The sequence below is a fragment of the Passer domesticus genome, chromosome 6 (assembly GCF_036417665.1).
Source record: "Passer domesticus isolate bPasDom1 chromosome 6, bPasDom1.hap1, whole genome shotgun sequence".
NCBI lineage: Eukaryota > Metazoa > Chordata > Aves > Passeriformes > Passeridae > Passer > Passer domesticus.
In genome coordinates this window covers 26,949,772-26,971,277 of record NC_087479.1, presented here as the reverse complement: position 1 = coordinate 26,971,277, position 21,506 = coordinate 26,949,772, and the positions used below count along the sequence as shown (strand labels likewise).

The window sequence follows — 21,506 nt, the reverse complement described above, 5'->3', positions numbered from 1 at the left end:
TACATTTGTGTTGTTACTTTGTACTCTACCAATGTAAAAGCAAATATGTTGAGTACAATAGTATCTGCCTTTCTTTTATAGTGCCATGAAATAGTTGTCTTTTTACCAAGAAAATAAGAAGTATTTTTATAAAAATATTTTCAGAGAGGATAGAACAGTGTAGGTTGGAGGAGACCACTGAATGTCGTCTTGTCCTGCTTCCCTGCAGGGTCACCTAGGGCAGGTTGCCAAGATCTGTGTCCCAGGTGTCTTTTGAATGGTGCAGGAGCCTTTACAACTTTCCTGGGCAAACCTGGCCAGTGCTCAGTCACCCTCACAATAAAAAAAAGTGTTTCCTGATGTTCATATGGCATCTTCTGTGTTTTAGTCTGTGCCCATTGCCTCCTGTCTTGTTTCTGGGACCACTGAAAAGAGTCTGGCTCTGCCTTCTTTTCATCTTTTCTCCAAATATTTGTACACATTGATGAGCTCTTCCCTGAGTCTTTGCCAGGTTGAACAGTCCTAGCCTTTTCTTAAACGAGAGCTGCTGTGGTGCTTTAGCCCTGTATCTCTCCTGTACTGTGGAACTGGATACAGTGCATCAGGTGTGGGCTTAGCAGTGCTGCGAAGGGAGGAAGGTTAACCTGCCTTGACCTGCTGGCTTTACTTTGTCTGATGCTGCCCAGGGTGCTCTTAGCCTTGTGTGCCACAGGTGCACACTGCTGGGTGCTGTTCGTGTCCTCTGGCATCCCCAGGTCCCCCTCTGCACAGCCGCTCTTCAGGCGGCTGGCTCCAGCATGTACTGCTACATGGGCTTATTCCTCCCCCAGGTAGGACTTATCATTTGCTCCTCCTGGTTTTTTCATCAGCAAACTGCTGAGGACACGTTCTCCCCCATCATCCAAGTTATTAATGGAGGTACTGAGCAGTATTGGACCCAGCACTGGCCTGTGGAGTGCGCTGCTGGTTACTGGCCCCCAAGTAGATTTCATGTCACTTGTCACTCTCTGCTGGGACCAGTCATTTGTGTATTCAATTTTTTCTGTCTTCCTAATAATGTAATTGATTCAAAACCAGCAAATGCATTTCCATTTGCAGTATGCATGCAAGGAAAATCTTCTAATTAATAACTGAGAGTTAGTGGTAATTGTTATACTCAATGACAGTTTCAATAAAGCCACAGTAATTCTGTGAAACTCTGAATGTAGATATAGTAGTTTTTGTTTCAGGTTAATAGAAGTTAGTTTTTTTCATAGAGACAGAAGGAATGAAACAACATTGTAGTCTTAAAATCTATACATAAGTCCTACTCTTAAAATTTGTATGATTGTTTTTCTATAGAATTCATGTTCGAAACATTTCCTTAAAAGCAGTTTGCTGTTGATATGCCAATCAAGTAGTCTACTTCTAGATATAGGTAGCAGCTGAGGTGTGTGGCCAACTGCCTGCTTTTGAAGCTACTTGTTTTAAAATTTCCTTTACTGCAACCTAAGCTCAAACCTACAAATGCACACAAAAGTAATGTTATTCTTACAGATGAGCATGATATCTAGTGAAAATTTGAGTGTGACTAGAAGTGCATGAATATTGGGTTGAGTTTAGAGTTTTATGTTGTATTTTTGCTTTTTAGTGCCCAGTATTTGTAAGCTAAGGAGGAGAGCAGTAGTTAGGGGGTTTGGGTGTGGGTATTCTTTTTTTCAGAAGTATGCTGCTCAGCTATCAAAACAGCTGACAAACTACTACTAAACTGTGCCTAAAATCTGTTTATTTTAAAATCTGTAGTATAAATAGCATTAGCATTACTGAATTATGAATTTATGATCTCATTCAAAGTAGTTGTAGAATTTTCATATACACAACAAGTCAGGGTGATCAAGCATAAGTGCTTCTTAAAATCTTTTCCCTCATGAATATTACAAAGAAAGACCTGCAATCTTTTTCTTTTTTTTTTTTCTTCTCTGTATTTTTTAGGAAGATGATGCTCCTTGTCCAGGTTTTCTGAAGTTCTCTTAATCACAAGCTGAAGCAGGAACAACTGAAGGCCGTTTCTGGAACCCTGGATATACAATTCAAATTTGTAGGAACCTTTTCCAGAATGAAAACCACATACAGTTACCTTGATAATTGCAAAAGGATGAGAGGAAAGTTATGATGGCAAAAAACAAAGAGCCACGCCCCCCATCTTATGCAGTTAGTGTTGTTGGACTGTCTGGAACTGAAAAGGATAAAGGTAATTGTGGAGTCGGAAAGTCATGTTTGTGCAATAGATTCGTTCGTTCAAAAGCAGATGAATATTATCCTGAGCATACCTCTGTGCTTAGCACAATTGACTTTGGAGGAAGAGTTGTTAACAATGATCACTTTTTGTACTGGGGTGACGTAACACAAAGCGGTGAGGATGGAATTGAATGCAGAATTCATGTAATTGAGCAGACTGAGTTCATTGATGATCAGACTTTCTTGCCTCATCGGAGTACGAATTTACAACCGTACATAAAACGTGCAGCTGCCTCCAAACTGCAGTCCGCAGAAAAACTAATGTACATTTGCACAGATCAGCTAGGCTTGGAGCAAGACTTTGAGCAAAAACAGATGCCTGAAGGGAAATTAAACATAGATGGGTTCTTGTTGTGCATTGATGTAAGCCAAGGATGCAATAGGAAGTTCGACGATCAACTTAAATTTGTGAATAATCTTTATATCCAGCTCTCAAAATCTAAAAAACCCATAATAATAGCAGCAACAAAATGTGATGAATGTGTGGATCATTATCTGCGAGAGGTTCAGGCCTTCGCCTCAAATAAGAAGAACCTTGTGGTCGTGGAAACATCAGCGAGATTCAATGTCAATGTTGAAACATGTTTTACTGCACTGGTACAAATGATGGATAAAACTCGTGGCAAACCTAAAATAATCCCCTATCTGGATGCCTATAAAACTCAAAGACAGTTAGTTGTTACGGCAACAGATAAGTTTGAAAAACTTGTCCAAACTGTGAGAGACTATCATGCAACTTGGAAAACTGTTAGTAACAAACTGAAAAACCACCCTGATTATGAAGAGTACATAAATTTGGAAGGAACAAAAAAGGCCAAAAATACATTTTCAAAACACATAGAGCAACTTAAACAGGAACATATTAGAAAGAGAAAAGAAGAATACATTAATGCATTGCCAAGAGCTCTTAATACTCTTCTGTCAAATCTTGATGAGATTGAACTTTTGAGCTGGTCAGAAGCCTTGAAGGTAATGGAGAAAAGGCCTGACTTCCAGTCCTGTTTTGTAGTGCTTGAAAAAACACCCTGGGATGAAACTGACCACATAGATAAAGTGAATGACAGAAGGATTCCATTTGACCTTCTCAATACCCTAGAGGCAGAAAAAGTTTATCAAAACCATGTGCAGCATCTCATATCTGAAAAAAGGAGGGTTGAAATGAAAGAGAAATTCAAAAAGACTCTTGAGAAAATCCAATTAATTTCACCTGGACAGCCATGGGAAGAAGTTATATGTTTTGTGGTGGAGGATGAAGCATTCAAATACATCACTGATGCAGATAGTAAGGAAGTGTATGCTAGACATCAGAGGGAGATTGTTGAAAAAGCCAAAGAGGAGTTTCAGGAAATGCTTTTTGAACATTCAGAGTTATTTTATGATCTGGATCTTAATGCAACACCAAGTACAGATAAAATGAGTGAAATTCATGCAGTTCTGAGTGGAGAACCCAGATACAAAGCTTTACAGAAACTTGCACCTGATAGAGAATCTCTTCTGCTCAAACATATAGGATTTGTTTATCACCCAACTAAAGAAACTTGTCTCAGTGGCCAAAATTGCATGGACATAAAAGTAGAAGAGTTGCTTGCCAACAGTCTTCTGCAACAAGACCATGGACGCTCAAATTTATACCATGATAGTGCCAACATTGATAAAATCAATCTTTTCATTTTGGGCAAAGATGGCCTTGCACAAGAATTGGCAAATGAAATTCGGACACAATCCACTGATGATGAATATGCATTAGATGGAAAAATATATGAACTAGATCTTAGGCCTGTTGATGCCAAATCCCCATACTTGCTGACTCAGCTGTGGACCTCAGCCTTCAAACCGCATGGTTGTTTCTGCGTGTTTAACTCTATTGAATCACTGACTTTTATTGGGGAGTGCATTGCAAAAATAAGGGCTGAAGCATCTCAGATAAGGAGAGACAAGTATATGGCTAATCTTTCATTTACGTTAATATTGGCCAACCAGAGGGACAGTGTTAGCAAGAATCTACCTATTCTGAGACATCAGGGACAGCAATTGGCTAACAAGTTACAGTGTCCTTTTGTAGATGTGCCTGCTGGTACATACCCACGCAAGTTTAATGAGGCCCAAATAAAACAAGCTCTGAGGGGAGTACTGGAAGCAGTTAAACACAATTTTGATGTTGTAAGTCCAGTTCCCACCATTAAAGATCTGTCAGAAGCTGACTTAAGGATTGTCATGTGTGCCATGTGTGGCGATCCGTTCAGTGTGGATCTTATTCTTTCACCTTTCCTTGATTCTCACTCCTGTAGTGCTGCTCAGGCTGGCCAGAATAATTCTTTAATGCTTGATAAAATAATAGGTGAAAAGAGACGTCGAATACAGATAACTATATTATCATATCATTCTTCCATTGGTGTAAGGAAAGATGAACTTGTTCATGGATATATACTGGTCTATTCTGCAAAACGAAAGGCATCCATGGGAATGCTTCGGGCATTTCTTTCTGAAGTTCAGGACACGATTCCTGTGCAGTTGGTGGCTGTTACTGATAGCCAGGCAGACTTCTTCGAGAATGAAGCAATCAAGGAGCTCATGACTGAAGGAGAGCACATAGCAACAGAAATTACTGCTAAGTTTACAGCTTTATATTCATTATCTCAATATCATCGTCAAACTGAGGTTTTCACATTGTTCTTCAGTGATGTATTAGAGAAGAAAAACATGATTGAAAGTTCCTACATGTCAGACAGCACAAGGGAATCAACGCATACAAGTGAAGATGTTTTTCCAAGATCTCCCAGAGGAGGTTCCCTTGACTATAATTACCCAGATTCAGAGGACGATGCTGAGGGACCACCGCCTTACAGTCCAATTGGTGATGATGTAAGGTTACTTCCAGCACCTAGTGATCGTTCAAAGTACCGACTGGATTTGGAAGGAAACGAGTATCCTATTCACAGTACACCAATCAATTGTCATGACCATGAACGCAACCATAAAGTGCCTCCTCCGATAAAACCGAAACCACTTGTTCCAAGAACAAACGTAAAAAAACTGGATCCTAACCTCCTGAAAACAATTGAGGCAGGTATTGGCAAAAACCCCAGGAAACAGCCTTCTCGAGTGCCTGCAGTGCCACCAGAAGATACAGAGCAATCTGACAACTATGCTGAACCTATTGACACGATTTACAAACATAAAGGCTTTGCAGATGATATCTATGCGGTTCCAGAGGATAGTCAGAATCGTATTATTAAAGTTCGAAACTCAATTGTTATAAATGCCCAGGGTGAGGAAGAAAATGGGTTTTCTGATAGAGTATCCAAAAGTCATGGGGAAAGAAGGCCTTCAAAATACAAGTACAAGTCTAAGACACTGTTCAGCAAAGCCAAGTCTTACTATAGGAGAACACATTCGGATGCAAGTGATGACGAGGCTTTTACCACTTCTAAAGCTAAAAAAAAAGGAAGGCATCGTGGAAGTGAAGAAGACCCACTTCTTTCACCTGTTGAAACATGGAAGGGTGGCATAGATAATCCTGCTATTACATCGGACCAAGAATTGGATGAGAAAAAAACGAAAAAGAAACCCCACAAAGTAAAAGAAGATAAGAAGGTAAGTCAGTTAATTTAAATTTTATTTACAACTTCTGGTGGATTGTAAAATGGGAAGAGACAAAATATGCAAGTGTTGTACCCTCTTTTGAAACAGGTGCTTTAAAATTTTCAAACTGTATTTGTTTGATTTCTTTTTTTCTTAAGTTCCTATTAAGTTGCTTGGAACTAGCAAAGCTTAGTGAATGATACAGTTTGTCTATCAGCTATTCAATAAATGTCAGTTATTTTCATATGTACTTACATGTGGAGGCTTCCTTCCATTTGAGTAAGGTGATGGGGTTTTTTTAAGGAAAAAGCTGCTTTGTGAGTTCTTGAGTAGAACCGGTTCTTTCAGTTGTTGCGATTTTTGCTATTGGCATGAGCTTTAGGGCTGGTGGTGAAACAAGTGATTTCTTTTTGATTCTTAGTTGTCTACCTGAAACTCTAGAATGAATGCATAAAAAGAAAACCACATATAGTAGTTCTACCTACTGCTGCATTTTCTTAGTGTGGGCAAACAGGTAATCTAGGTGAAAGTGGTACTACCTTTATGATTCTCTATAAGAACAGAATAAAGGGAACAAAACAGGGAAATAAAGGGAAAATAATAATGTTGCAGTTTACTTCAAAAATGTTTCATCTTCATGCCTGAGAGTTACTTATTTTTTGACTGGCTTTATTGTGTGGGTTCTTCATGTACATTCTTTGTAGTTTGAATTTTAATTTTAGGCTAGCAATCATTGTGTTAGGTATAGTTTTGTTGTGTTAGGAGTGTTCCTGATCAGTTAGATATTTTCTTTTTAGTCTCAAAATAATCTGACCTTCATAATATTATCTTTTGTAGCATTTTTCAAATGTCACTTTTTTAGCTTAAATCTGATGGTACTTGAATAGCACAAATAAGTTTTGTTCAAGTAGAGCATAGTTAAATTTAACTAATAGATAAAATTCTTGCTGGTATGCAGCTGTGATTTGAATTACACATGACTTATTTAAAGGCCACTAAATTTTCTCAAGGCTTACTCATATGCATGGATAATGATGTCTTGTGGGTATAAAATCATATGGTTAAAAATACTTTGAAGTTATTCTTTTGGAGAAACTTAGATTTTTAAAAAACCTGTAATTTATATACTTTTCATAGAATCATTGATAATATCCAGAGTTTGAAAGGAACCCATAAAGATCATTGAGTCCAGCTTCTGAACTTCTTTTGATTTCTATGTAGAAATAGTGTTTCTACATAGAAATCAAAATGTATTTGCATAATCTTCCTACTCTTGCAGCTGTGTTGAGTTGAGAGCAAGTTACTCTTGAGTTAAATATATTTGTGTGTTAAACTGAGTAGATTACTATAGTGGAGGTCTTCTCTTCCTAAAATTGTCAGGTAATCCCCTGATGGCTCTAACAAAGCCTCCACTTCTGGTTTTGGCCTGTTGAGAAGCCTGAGTTGGAAGTTGCAGGCTGTTTTAATTTTTGTAGCGGATAAATTTGTTGAAGAGTAGAATTGTATGAAGTTCTGGTTGGTTGGTGATTTGTTGGTTATCGGAGTGTTTGTTTCTGAGGGAGGGTGCTGTGTTTTACTCACAAGCAGCAAAGCTGCTACTGTTAAATTAGTAAAAACTTTTAATAATTGTGGAAATTATTGTGATTGAGAAAAGAAATTTGACTTGATAGCTCAAATATTTGCAAGTTTTCAAAGTATCTTGAGTGCTCGGCGCCTTTGATAAGTAGTGACTTCTCTGTGTGTTGACTTGAATGAAGTTGAAGTGAGAGTAGTTCCAGTTCAAGTGGGTTATTCTAGTTCATTATCTTTCTTTGGGTTTTTTAACAGTTAATTTTATTCCAGAAGAGATGCAGATTTTTAGTTTTGGAAATTTTTCTGCATATTTTCCTGTGTTTTGGATGAGCAGTCTTTTATTACAGAAATGCAAAATTTATTCACATTATATTGTCCTTGTCAAGTGTTATTTGGTCTGTATGAGAGATGTTAGTGCACCACTATTTACAGACTGCTTGCTGAGTTTTTTTGAAAATTGTGACCCCTAGAATGTGAAAGAGGTAAATAGAACTTGTGTACTTCTTTCTGGCTACTTCTTAAATCTCTTACTGATACTTTTTCTGGATTGTTCAGCTCTATGTAGAGGGAAAACAGGATACATGTGTATCCTATTAAATTCTTGCTTTAATTACAGTGATTCTGAAATACAGAAATCTTATGAACAAAATGAATTTGTTTGGAAAAACTTGAATTTTAATGTTTGAACTCCTAATTGTCTTTTTCCAAGGTTTTCTTTTAAGCCCAAATAGGATGTAACATTCTTAATACTCCTTGCATTTTTGTTGGTTTGAGATGTGGTGTCTCTGGGTGGAGTTTCTTGTGAGGTGCTGCAGGAGAGACCTGACTGTGCTGAACAATGCTTTTATCCTGATCCTTTCAGGTGCAGTGTCCCAACTCAGGATAAAATCACATTAAAAAAAAGGCACTAGGACAGATATAAGGAGGCAGAGAATAGATGTAAAGTGATTGTAGGGTTCAAGTAAAAAAACAGAAGGGAAAAAGGCAAGAGTTGGGTGAGTAGGAAGGAGGAAGGAAGATTTAACAAACAGTAGAGTAGGAAAATGAACTGCTGTAGTTTGGCTAACATATGTATCAAACTTTAAAAATCTATTGAGGACATGTTATTAAAGGCAGAAATAAATACTCAGAATTGTGCTACTTGTTGCTATTTGGAAACATAAATTAAAATGTTTTATTATGGAAAGTGTAGCAATGACAAACCTGTGGCAAGCAGGTAACATTACTTGCAAGGTCACGTAAGGTTTCTTATTGCCAAAAGAAACAATTTAAAACTCAGACCAGTTAAGCAAGTGTACTTTGGTGTAAATTATTTGCCCATTCTTTTTGTGCAAAACACTGCACTAGTGTTCTTAGATCTTGTTTCAGTGTACTGGTAGTCAGAACTGGAAGAGCATCATTCTTGAGCTCTTCTTTCAATTATCACAGAATTAATTCTTCTGAAGCCTTTAATCTCCTCATTCTTACTACTCTGAATAACTCATCCAGAGCTTCTATTTCCTCTGTGTTGGTGAAGAATCTTGCAATTTCTAGTTTTCACTCATCCTTATTGTATCCTTTATCCCAAAATGTTTCTTTTTCTGGCCAGTCACCTCCAAACTGGTGAAGAGAAAATGGCTACTTTTCAGCCTGAGTTTTAAAAGATTAAAAAAAAAAAAAAAAAGGAATTTTCTCCTGAAGCTGTTTTTGAATGAGGATGACTGAAACTGTGCATAGTATTGCAAGGAATGTCATAACAGTGCATCATATAACCTTAATGTTTGCTGATATCTACTAGAAATTACTACCCAACACAATTGTGTGATTGCACCCAACCTTTGCTTAGCTGCAGTTGCTGTTGCTTTAGGTACCTGTGGCCTGCTCTTCTCCTTGCTAATTTCCAGGTAATGACTCCATACTGCACAGTACAGGTGGTTTATTGTACATGCACACATGTATAGTACCTGTACATTACAGCATGGGCTACAGACACATTACAGCACATAAGTTTTATTAGTTGTGCATTCCAGTGCAGGATTTCTCCATTACTCTATATGGCTTTGTCCTTTTGGTTGCTGAATATAATCTTTTTTCTGTTCCTCCAGTTGTCTCTATAGTTTCCTATATGCTATCACCAGGTGCCTTACTCAAGTCTAGATTGGTAAAACCAACAGATGGTAGTTCAATCTTTGCCTCTAGAAAAGAGAAAGTGGAAAAAGCTGAACCAGTATAATCAAGTTTGTGATACACCCACCTTTATCCTATTTTATTTTATTAGCACATGTCTAAATGTTCTGAGAAAATTTGTCATATGACTTTGCATGTGCTATTAACAAGTGTAACTGTTGAACTTTTTCTGGTGGGGAAGAGCAGTAAGGAGGAGCAGAAGAAAGCGAGCAGACTGGCTTGAATCACAGGACTCTTTAGCCAGGTTCATGTGTAGCTAGTTGTGTGTGCACACTGAGCTTGAAATATTTCAAGTGCATGTTGTTCAGTATTTGAAGTGCATGTTGTGTGCTAATATTTGTTGAACTGCAGTGGCCTTTTTTTCTTCACCTACAGAACTTCTGTAAGTTTTTCCTAGGAAAAAAAGCCCCGTGTCCTTTCTGCTGTTAAACAAAATAGCAAAAAAATGAATTTTGCAGAGTGAATTCTCCCCTTTATTGGCGTGCTTTCTATGTTTGATTATTTATTTCCTTCATGGTGTTCACAAACTTATGAGGAACTAAGCACACCCTGAAATGTTAAAATGCAGCTTTGCCTCAGCTGTTTCATCTTTGCCAAGTTAGTCCTCTGCAGCTGACATGTATGCTCATTCATCTTTGTGTCTTTATCAAAAACTGGAAGTGGGAATTACAATTAGATGCTTGTCTCAATTAGAATTTTTAATGTTAAGGTCTAGTGTAAACATTATTGGTGTTGGTATACATGAAAAGCAGCAGGCTTGCCAGCTGTATCATAAATTATTTTTGTTTTCAGTTTAACTTAATGAGTTTGGAGATACAAAACAACAGAAACTGCAAAAAATTTCAGGTCAGGAAAGGGTGTGAGGATTCCTAGAGGAAAAGGATCTTGCTGAAGGAAGCCTTCTAATATCATAGATAGGATGAACCGCTTCAATAACCTTAAAGCTGCAACTGATGCATTTTATGCATTAATATAAAGCCCAAACCACAGTAGCCCTTGGCTTTCCATTGTCTCACTGTGTAAACAAGCCCAATGTAAATATTTTAAAAAACTATTTGTACGTTAATATGGAAGAATTATTATTATTATTACCATGAAATAATAGCTAGTTATTTTTGACCCTTGTCATAATTTAGCTATTCCATATAGTGACAAAACCTTATTATTTGTTTTTACAATGGAATTGATAAGAATTAAAACTTCATCCGCCTGCTTTTGAGCTCTTACCTTTGTGAACACTTTGAGATATGTTCATTGTCGTATTTTGGCTGTATTTTTTCACCTTTTATAGAGAGAGTATAATGGTTTAGGTTTTTATTCTCCACAATGTATCAAGAACAGCAAATATCCTGAATGAATTTTTGCAATGGGTAAGGCAGAGCCTTATCTTGAATTTTTTAAGTACTTCTGAAAACAAATCCTAACTAGAGAGATCTTGTAAGCAGTATAGTAAATTAACTGTGTAGTGATAATTCTTTGGCATGCCATTGTTGAAATCTAAAAAAGTTTCACTATTTAGGTTCTTTGGCCAGTGGTCAATAGTTTGATTATTTGAGGTAGATTTTTTTTTTTTTTAGTGTGTGAATAGAATTTCCATATTGCTAAATTAAATCTGAGAAACAATGTTTTGAAACATTCTGCCTTGTAACCTTGTTTGCAGACAACACTCGTTGCTTCCAAAGAAGTTTGTGAATTACTTCTTTCCATTTTCCTTTATACCAAGATGATTGTAAGATGCTTTTTACTTTAAATTAATCTGAAAACTTTTCTCAGTATTTTAGCGAGAAACATCCACTAGCATCTCAATGAATTCTCACATATTTTACTCTGGCTTTTTAGAACATGAAGCAGTGCATTTGTCATCTATTTTTCTATGCTTAAACTTGCTTTCTTCCATTATAATTTCAAAACTGTATGAAATTTTATGTTAAAACTATTATGGAAATAGTGTGAGGAACCGTACAACCCATGTGTGTTGATCTCAGTTTTAGTAAGACTATGGTAAACATGTGAGCAATGGGAGATCAACTTACATTTTTATTCAGCTGTTCTTGTGTAAATTCAGTGGCTAATTTTGTAAAATACTGTCTACTTCAGACTAGAGTGTGCAGTGAATATTTTTTTTCTCCTGAGGAATATAGGAAATATCAGAATCTGTACTTTCAGGTTTTGTCTGTTCAAATTTAGCACTCTTAATATAGATATTTAGGGCCATATGCCTTCTTAAGCCTTTGTAGTTTAAAACAGTGTAACAAACTGGAATTCTAAAAATGGCAGAAGGCATGAAGGGAAGGAAGAGCATGTTAGGGACAATGATCTGCATTATTCATATGTCATACAGTTTCTGGAGAGCTAGTTATGAGTTAGAGATTACGAATACTTTTATTAAGCCTATAAAATGAATGCTGTTCACAGTGTGTTGTTTTATGAAGTATTTTACTAGTCCTGAAAATGCTGACTTTTAAAATAGTCAAATAGTCACTTTACTAGTTCTGAAAATACTACATGACCCTAGGGCTGACTACAGATGAAGCAGGCAGAAAATTTTCTTTGCATCAAAAGTAGTAGCGGAGTCTTTGTGAGGTAGAGAAGTGGCTGAATTTCTTCTTTAATAAATAAATAATTAATGGCTGTTCTGGTGGGATGGTAATGAGGGGAAAAAAGCCTGTCTTGAACAGAAGGCTTGCTAAAGTAAGCAGCCCATCCATAAAGAGGCATGATAGGATTTTGGCAGTTTTTAGTTTTCTAGATTAATTTTAAAAGGTTGTATTTAAGTGTGTTGTACTCTCAAGACTCACAGCTGGCTGAAGTCTTAGCCTAGTTTCTCTCTAGATGATGAGTGCTGCTTAGCTGGTTCACTAGTACCTAGAGTTGTCAAGAGGGTTAAGCTTGAGTATTCTTTATATCTGTATTTTTCAAGTTAATGTTATTTGTAGTAATATTTCTGGTGTTGAAATCAAGACTTGGATACTGTACCGTGCTAGAGTAAATGTTTTTATGTTTACCTTGTCTTATGTTAAGAGGACTTGAGCTAATCTTTTGCAACATGTGTTTTGGTGATTGAAGTACTGCAAAATAAAGCAATATTGCAAGTAAATGCAATGCAAGGCAAGTTTGGAATTCTCAGAGTTAAAATGCTTTTCTGCCAAAATATGTACAGATCAGTTGGAGGTTTGGCGTTAACCTCTGTTACGGTATGAAGAGCAGTTGTCTTTGGCAAGAAACAAGTGATGAAACCCGTGCTGAAAGCTCAACATAAGTGCAGCAGTCAATTAAACAAAGCCCCACAGATCTCTAGGAAAACTAAGGATTTCAACTTTATGGTCTTGGGCTTGTGTTTTAATTACTAACTTGAAAACAGTGGTATGTGAACGATAGCTTTTTGCTAGGCTTAAGTAACAAAACTTTTGTGCTGGTTCTTGTCTTCTTTAACTGGGTACCTATTAGTCCATTTTTATGATGATGTAGGAGAAGCAGACAAAATTGGTTTTGGCTGTGCCTAGATTGGTACTTGCTGCATGCAGCATTATGTGACTGCTGCATTGTAGGGCGTAGGTGTATTGGGGAGAAGGATTGAACCAAAAATACCTGGGGCAAAATCGTAATCTCTCTGCCAAAATCTAGGAATTTTAAAATGATTCACCTTACTCAGATGCTGTTTAACTAAATGAATAATGTAATGTTTAACAGTTTCTGTTTATTGTTTCATTAGAGATCTTTTAAAAATTAATTTTACAGAGAAAAAATCATGGTAGTTGTTGTCTTGACTAGCAAATCTAAAAGTTCCATTCCATGTCTGATGGATCAGAAAGAATGCTGTTTTCTCAGAGTGGGGACCAGGGATTAAAGAAAAGCTTTTGCTGAGACTTATTTTTGTTAGAAATAAGACCCATATTTTTTTTCTCTGAAGTCAGTTGGTCTTTTGGCAAAATCAGGTCTCTAGCACAGAACATCTTTTAGTTCAGAACAAGTTCTCCACTTAAGCAATCTGAACTTCAGGAAATTATGGAAGTCTAAAATCAGGAAATAGCATGTTGGTTTTTCTTAAAACCTTACAATTTTATTTTTGATTTACAGAAGTATTTTTTGTAAAAATCATGTAGATAGTGTTCTTTGTGGGAGGATTTGATTTATGCAGTCAGTGGAGAATTTATGCACTGACACACCCTAAAAGAAAGGAAAATAATGAGAGAGGTATTTTAATAAATATTGGACAGGCGAGATACAAAATACCTAATGATACATAATGAGAAGTAGCTGATAAACTTGTTGTAACTGATGAAATGTAACTCATGAAACTGTAGTTTCATGTTTATGGAATAGTTTTGCAGTGGTCATCTATTCTGCCTTTAGACCAATTTGCAAAGGACTTCAGGGTTGGAGTTTTCTCTTTCCTTTTTCTCTTTATTCTTTCATTCTTTATGCTTCATTAAGTTCTTCAGAAAAACATTCTCACTTTCCAAATTAGGAATTAAACTGTTTTCAGGTAAAGAGTTCATCTGAGAAATCTGTGTGCATAATATCAAATGTATATGGCATTCCCTTTCAACCTGTCTTTTAAAAGCAGGAAATTATTAGAAAAGAGCATTCTTTACTCTAATTTTGTAGCTGTGTCTGATATTTCATACTATTTCCAGGTATTCTACACAGATATTTGTAACAGTAATAATACTTGTAATTTTTATAAAATTTCTGTAGAGTCCTTGTTTATTATTCCATTTACCTGACTGCTTTCGAAGAGACACACAACCTTTTTCTATCTTGATGATCTTAAATATACAGTCTTGAGTATATCTTGCTTCATTTATTCTGCGATGGTGGAGGTGTGTACTGAACACCTTGGGGAAAATAAAAACAAACAACCCTGTTTTTCCTTTCTTTACTACCTTAATATATGTATCTAAAATGATCTTTCATTTAACATTTGACAAAGATGTTTTCACTGAGTTTTATACATTGTTTAGCTTCAGCTTGGCCCTTTCAGCTGTTGCTCATCTGAACAGGATGCTGCCTAAATAAATATTTTTTATGTAATTTATATTTTCATCAGTATTCAGAGATGAGTTATGGTACCTGATACAACACAATCTTGTAATCATCCAAGGCTGATTTATCAGTTCCACTGATAAAAGTCCTTCTCAGTGGAAAAAAAATAAAACCAGGCGAATTCCATATCGAACTCACTATCTTAGATTTGATTGTGTACAAACCTCCTTTTGGCTAAAATCCTGTGCCCGTAACAAGGCATTCATGCTTAGTATGAATGCCTGCAACTTTAACTTCAAGACTTGATTGCTTGTTAGTCATTCTGCATCATCATGTTTCTTGTATAGTTGCAATATAAAGATTATGTAGTGTCTTTAAGTATATGCAGAAGACACCAAGTTTGTTTTGGTGATATGACACCAGAATTTTATCCTGGCAATTTCTAAAGAGGTGTGGTTCAGATGTGGTTCATGTGAGCAGTGCTGAAAGACTCTCAACAAGTCCCAGCACTCTGAACAAGTGGTGTCTTTACTTCTGTTCCTGTGATACTTTCAGTTACTGATATATTGGTTAATCCTGTTCCTAATGTAATACAAAAAGGGCCAAAACTCACAGAAGTTGAGTGCTTTTTATCTAATGTATAATTACTTTATAGTTAAGTACTTTGTGATTTTAAAAGTACATTTAATTTTTATTCATTCAGTTTGCTGTAGAGGAATTTTAATGTCTGATAGATCTATGATATGGTTGTGTTTACTGAATGATTGAAATATGAGTTGGTTAAATGTTGCTTGAATATTACTTAAATAACTCTGTTTTGTTGTAGCCGAAAAAGAAAACTAAGACATTCAATCCTCCAATCCGTAGAAACTGGGAAAGTAATTACTTTGGGATGCCCCTACAGGATTTGGTTACACCTGAGAAACCCATACCTCTGTTTGTTGAAAAATGTGTGCAATTCATTGAAGATACAGGTAAGATAGGAGGACTGTTAGAGGAAAGACTTTCCCATTTTGCATAATGAGTAATACCTCTCATTTTCTGTTTTAAAGTACTTACAGATTTTTTTCCTAGAAATAAATACTTGTGGGCTAGGCACATTTAAAAAGTAGAATGCGTTTTCTAATTTTATGCGTAATATGTGATGGTTTTTTGACTTTATTTGTACAAATACTTAATTACCTTTTGACAAGTGTCTGAGGTCTAATGTGTTCCCTGCAATTAATAACACATCACTTTCTAGTGCGAATGACGTTCAACCCCATGACAGTCCAGTCTCACTGTTGCCACTGTGTTTTATTTCATGTATTAAAAAGCTCTGAAATCCACATTTTCCAGTTATAGCAAACAGGTGCTTGAAATGGCTTCTGACTTGGTATGGTTACTCAGCTTGCTTTCTTGAGTTTGAAGGTAAACCTAGTTTTGCATTTTAACTTGTTGCAGAGACGTAAACTTTCTGAATTTCTAAATTTTCTAAATACTGTGTAATACTTCATGAAAAAATGTTCATCTATTGAAGATGTAATTTCCCTGTTTAATGTAAAATATTAACATATATATTTATTTACACTAGAGTGAAATTTCACAGTATGGTTTTGTCTCTCTTCGTTCTCCCTGGCTTTCTGGTTGTGTGTTTGTCCCAGCTCTCAGCCTATTTAGTGTGACCATGAGGCAAGTAGGGTGATTTTGCTGGTCAAACAGAAGACTACAGCGAGGAGTGGGGATTTTTTTTTGAAGTTTGGGAGTGATCTGTTGTTGGGTTTTGTTTGGGGTTTTGGAGGGGGATTTGTTTTTTGTTTGTTTTCAAAGATTGTTAGCCCTAGTTTTCAGCTAGTGTATAGATTCTGCTTGCTCTAATGTTTTATAAATGCTATATTGCTGTATTTGAAGTGACAGTGTGACTGAATGGAAGCACGTGTAGGACCATCTTTTGATGTGTGTCTGCAGTGGGAATATTGTTTAGTGCAAAGTAAAACATTGTCTTTTTTCCAGATTTGCTTAGATCTCCAATACAATTTTGTCTCTAAGATGAGAGTAGCAGTTTTAGCAAGAATAAAGCTAAAGGAATTTCTTTCTTATAGTAAAATTCAGTTTTGCTGCGATCTCTAAGAATTGTATTTCCAAAAAACTACCACAGGTGGTAAGCCTCATAGCTGTTTTTGAAGACTTACATGCTGCATTATTGCAGTAAAGAAATTAGGTGAAACCGCAGGTACTGATCTTTTTGGAGTCAGAGATATCAGAATAGATCTGTCTTTAACCTTTACTTTCTATGGATTAAAGGTAAGAGCTGTATTTTCTGCCCTCTTGCTTTTGCTTTTTCCATCTCACCCAGTTAAAAATGGGAAAGGAGGAAGAAGGGCAAGGAGTAATAGAGTGGTGTTGGCAGTTTAATAGATAGATGTTGTTTTTGCTGTTTTCTGTAGCAAAAAAAACCCCAACCCAAAACAAACCAGCATTATTTATAGGTGAGTCACTGTCACTGGTGTTCTTTAAAAGTGGCTACATACAGCTACTATGTATAGCTATATAAAACAGATATTGACTGGTATTGAATACCAATTTCAAGAGTTTGTAGAATCTAGCAATAATTTAATTTGAGGATGCTTCACTTTTTAAGAATACTTTCAAACAACGAATTTATAAATCCAATTTTAGAAGTTTTATTTGCTTAAAAGTATTGTCATCTTTGTGGTGAACATTCACAAAGTACTATTTCTCCTGAGGAATTTTCACCAGCTTGTGGGATGAGAGAGAGAACTATAATAGTATAGGAACATTATTTGTTGTCTTTTTTCCTCGTAATTGTCAAACCCTGCAACCAGCCAAAAAATTTTGCACAAATGTTCTCTTCTCATGACCTGTCTTGGGAAAATAAGATATTGGGTTAAGCTGCTATGTGTTCAAAATGTAGGATCTCCTCAAAAGGGGTGACTGAGAAGGCAGAACTTTTCCGTTAGCTGCTTATCTAGTTCATCCTGGAATGCTACTGTACACCTGGAGAGTTTTAATTCTGGCCATGAATGTAAGCTGGACAAACATTGTGCCATCTGTATAGTTCATGACTGCGAAGACACTAGTTGTCTTCCTAGTTTTGTTAAGCACTTAGAACAAAACCTCTGCTTTTGATCTGTATTACAGTTTTCTTTCTCCTACTCTGGATTCTGTGTAAATAGCTTTGGTGTTGTTTTCAGCTTCCATACTTGGCTGTGGGAGTTTTATTTCTTGTGTGTATTATTTTTATATTGAATTAATATGCTGTAGGTATTTGAGTTTCAAGCAGGGTTCTGATAGAATGTATTTGTTGCCTTTGAGAGAAAAAAAATGTTCACTTGCATTACTTTCAAATCCTCTACTGGTATACAGTCACATCGTTGACTTTGGGACTGTCTGAGAAAATTCTACAAATATGGAGTTGAGATTATCAGTCTGCACAAGGCCAGTCAGGACCTGTTGGCTCAGGCTGGAGTCCAGAATGGTACCGTTCCTGTATGATAAAGGTGCTTGGCCCTGGGGAGTCATTCAGTACTCATCTGTCTCATAGCAAGTCAGTCTGCTGTCAGTTTGAACTGCACTGGATGATACCAGTGTTTATTATCATTGTCTTCTTAATCAAGAAGTGCAGTCTTTTCCAGCTCAGCTAATCTGTATGTTTGTCTTACAGAGAATATAATCGTTCAGCATTTCCTCTTCAGGTACTTCCATGGGTTCTTCAGCTTCTTCCTGTGTAATTTGGATTGTGGCTGAATTTGTGCTTGAGCTTGACTTGAAGGGCTGATCTTCATTTTTAATGTTTTCTGTTTCTGTCTCATGAAATTATACAAGGCAATGCTTTGTACCGTCTCATCTAAATTTTGTCCAAGGCTAAAAAGTACACAGAGTGAAAAACAGTTTTCTCTATTTCAGATGCCTAGATGAGACAATAGTACCTTAAAGTGTTTTTACAGATTCTTGCTCCACCGTAAACCTTAAAGAATTGAGCACATGTAGAAAATACCATCAGATTTTTGTTTTACCATAATGTTCTGGAATATTGTCACAAAAAAAAAAGTGTGCATCAGTAGAAGAGGGACAGTTTGAAAAAACTAAAGTAAATTCAGGACCTTAAATTTCTAGCCTTTTATAAATCAAAAGATTTTTTCTTTCTGAAGAAACCATATTGTTCCTGTCATTGTAAAGGGTGATCTGGTCTGTGATAAGGGCTAAGATAAGGGATCCTAAGTCTGTGCCTATAGGTGAAGATTATTGTCTCTGTGTTCCTCTTCAGTATTTTTCAACAAAAATCTTTATTCTAAACTGGTTTAGCTTTATAGAGCCAACCAATTAGTTCTTGAAACAGAGCTTGAATCCCCTTGGAATCTTTTTGATAGTATTGGAAGCAGAAATTGGGGGGCAATTAACTCCGGTTAATACCGAGTATATGTGAAGCTGTTAAGCTGTAAATATGTGTTAGAACCTCTTTTTCACAGCTGCTTGCACTGTCACTGGTACTGAGAGTACAAAGCAGCAGTAGCACATAATACTTGGTTTTGTTGGAATCTGTTGATTTAAAACAAATCACAATACCATGTGAGAACATCTTAAATCTTATACTACTGTCACTTCTGGATAAAAAAGGAGGAAAGATTTGCTAAATATTGTAAACAAACTTTGCTTCTGTGTTTCTACGTTGTCCATGATTATAGGAAAGCCTTTTTTCTATCCAAGCCTTTATTTTTTTAATTCATTGTAATTGTAGCAGAATGAGTAATATTTTGGTTGGTTGTCAGAGCTCTTTCTTGGTTCGCTGAACAAGATGATCAAAAGATTTTTTTTCTCTTTCGGGTAAGTAACTTGCCAATGATGAATTACCAAGTTCTCCACTAAACATCTTGGTATACGTATATAATGTTTTCCAAAAAAAAGATTTTTGGTAAAGATACTGTGGTCTTATCTATAACCTTTTACAGGCTGTGTGAGCACTTTCCTGTCATTAATGACGTGTATGATATTTGTGTGCTTTTACCTCTGTCATATCCTTTACAAATCAGTTTGTAACTTGCCCATGAGGGCAGCCATTTCAATTTATTGTCATTGGCAGCTATTTTTGGTTCTGGGAATGCAAAAGAGTATTTTGATGATATAGTTGTTCTGGTCTGGTTTTTGCTTTTTCCTGATGGACTGAAGAGAACTTCATTTTGTTGTATCATTTGAAATTAATTTTTAAAATGTATTGTTTTTTTGTAAACTAGGTTTATGAAAATGTATTCAGCAGGGAAACTAGGGTTTTGATTTTTAAGAAAATTGTAGTGGCTGTTTTTGTGTACAAATAATGGTGCTATGCCAAGATATGCTAGAAAAATATTACCTGCTATTTTTAAATAAGAAAATCCAATGTAAACCATTACCTTTTTCGTACAACTAATTTTTTTCGGAATATACGTAGCAGAATTGAGATACTTTCTGAAGCATGCTGTATGAATTGCATGAGTTCTGTGTTTCTCTAAGAACTATCATGGTGAGAATAAGGTAGATATTCAATACTCTGATAGAGAGGAACAGATTTCTGAAGGGTAATTTAATGTCTCCCACAAAATGTTGATATAGTTTGAATTTTGTATTGCAGTATAGTGGAAAAATATTTATTGAATGTCCAGTTGTAAGTGTAAAAAGTGTACGTATTTATGCCAACTTTGTAGGTTGAGTGTTTCCTTGGTAACTTTTTTATACGCACACCTCAGATTTAGTGATTAAATATTCCATGGACTGTTCGTGTACTAGTCAACACCTACTGTTGTTGATTTTTAAGTTTTCTCAAGCTTAAAATAATTCAGGCAAGATGACTTATGCTAACTGATACTATTACCATATCAGCGTTTTTTTAATATTTTAGTACCTTTTAGCATTTTGGGTTTACTTTTTGTATTCGTTCATGCATTGGTGAAAAGTTTGATATAGATTACATTTCATTCTGTTTATCAAGGAAGGAGACACCAAATTAACATTATAAATACTAGCAGTTTTGCCATTGAGTACATATAGTTCTTGATAATATTCAACTTTAATATCAGTATTTTAATGTTTTTTTCTCCAAGTTTTCAAATGTTTTTAACTTTTTCTAGAATATTGCTATCCATGTACTTCATTGACCAGATTATAAATTTTAGATTCCATACTTTATAGAAAACTGATAACCTTAATAGAGTGTGTATTGTACATTAAATAATTTAGCAAAGAGAAGCTTATTATAATAATTTGTGTTTTAATAATTAAGTTACTCAGTTGTGAGACAGGGAATGGAATAAAGACAGGGGAAGGAATTTGACAGAGCTAAATGTCACTGTCTCACATGGTTCCTATGGAGAGCTGTAAGAGAAATTAAAATTGTGTACTCGGTATATGTACAATAATTACTGATTTTGATATTGAGACCATTTTTGTAATGTGGGGAAATTTACAGTTTTGGAGATAATGCAAGTAAAAGAATATTGGCTTCTTTGAATTTCCTTCAAACCTAGCTTACACCATGGTCTTTTATGCTGAATCTGCTGTGAGGCTAGATTTTTACACTGACAGTATAGATAAGGCAAAGTTTGTCTCCAAAGGATGAGGTTTGGTAGAAATAGGCAAAGAAAATGAGTCAGCAATGCTTGTTGTGATAAAAAAGTCAGGTACATAATTGAAATAAATTCCTAGTGGCTGGAAAATTGAGAAATTCAAGATTGATTACCTCCCCTTTTATTCGAGGGGCTTGGGAGAGCTGGAGGGCTTTAGGAACCTGTTGTGTTGGACAGAGAGAACAGAACCTGACATCCCCTTGGCCTGGCGTATGAGTTTCTGTCACTTTTCATTTTGGGCACTTGTCAGATGTCTCTGAATCAGTGGAATTCACTGTTCTGAAAAGCTGTGTCAGCAGAAATGGTAAAAGTCCTGCTGTGTAGTATTACAACTGCTAAGCTAGGAGT

The 21,506-nt window shown here is 35.9% G+C and overlaps 1 protein-coding gene across 2 annotated transcripts in view; it reads left to right on the top strand.

Moving 5' to 3' along the window:
* Window positions 1-21,506, top strand: part of ARHGAP5 (Rho GTPase activating protein 5) — a 46,829-nt gene that overhangs the window by 8,850 nt on the left and 16,473 nt on the right. Inside the window, exons 3-4 of one of the 2 annotated variants that reach the window (XM_064424003.1) lie at window positions 1,951-5,850; window positions 15,389-15,536. In XM_064424003.1, the coding sequence (XP_064280073.1) occupies window positions 2,128-5,850; window positions 15,389-15,536 (3,871 nt within the window). In that variant the 5' untranslated portion in view covers window positions 1,951-2,127. The remainder of the gene's footprint in view (window positions 1-1,950; window positions 5,851-15,388; window positions 15,537-21,506) is intronic. The other variant, XM_064424004.1, reaches the window with a different exon arrangement.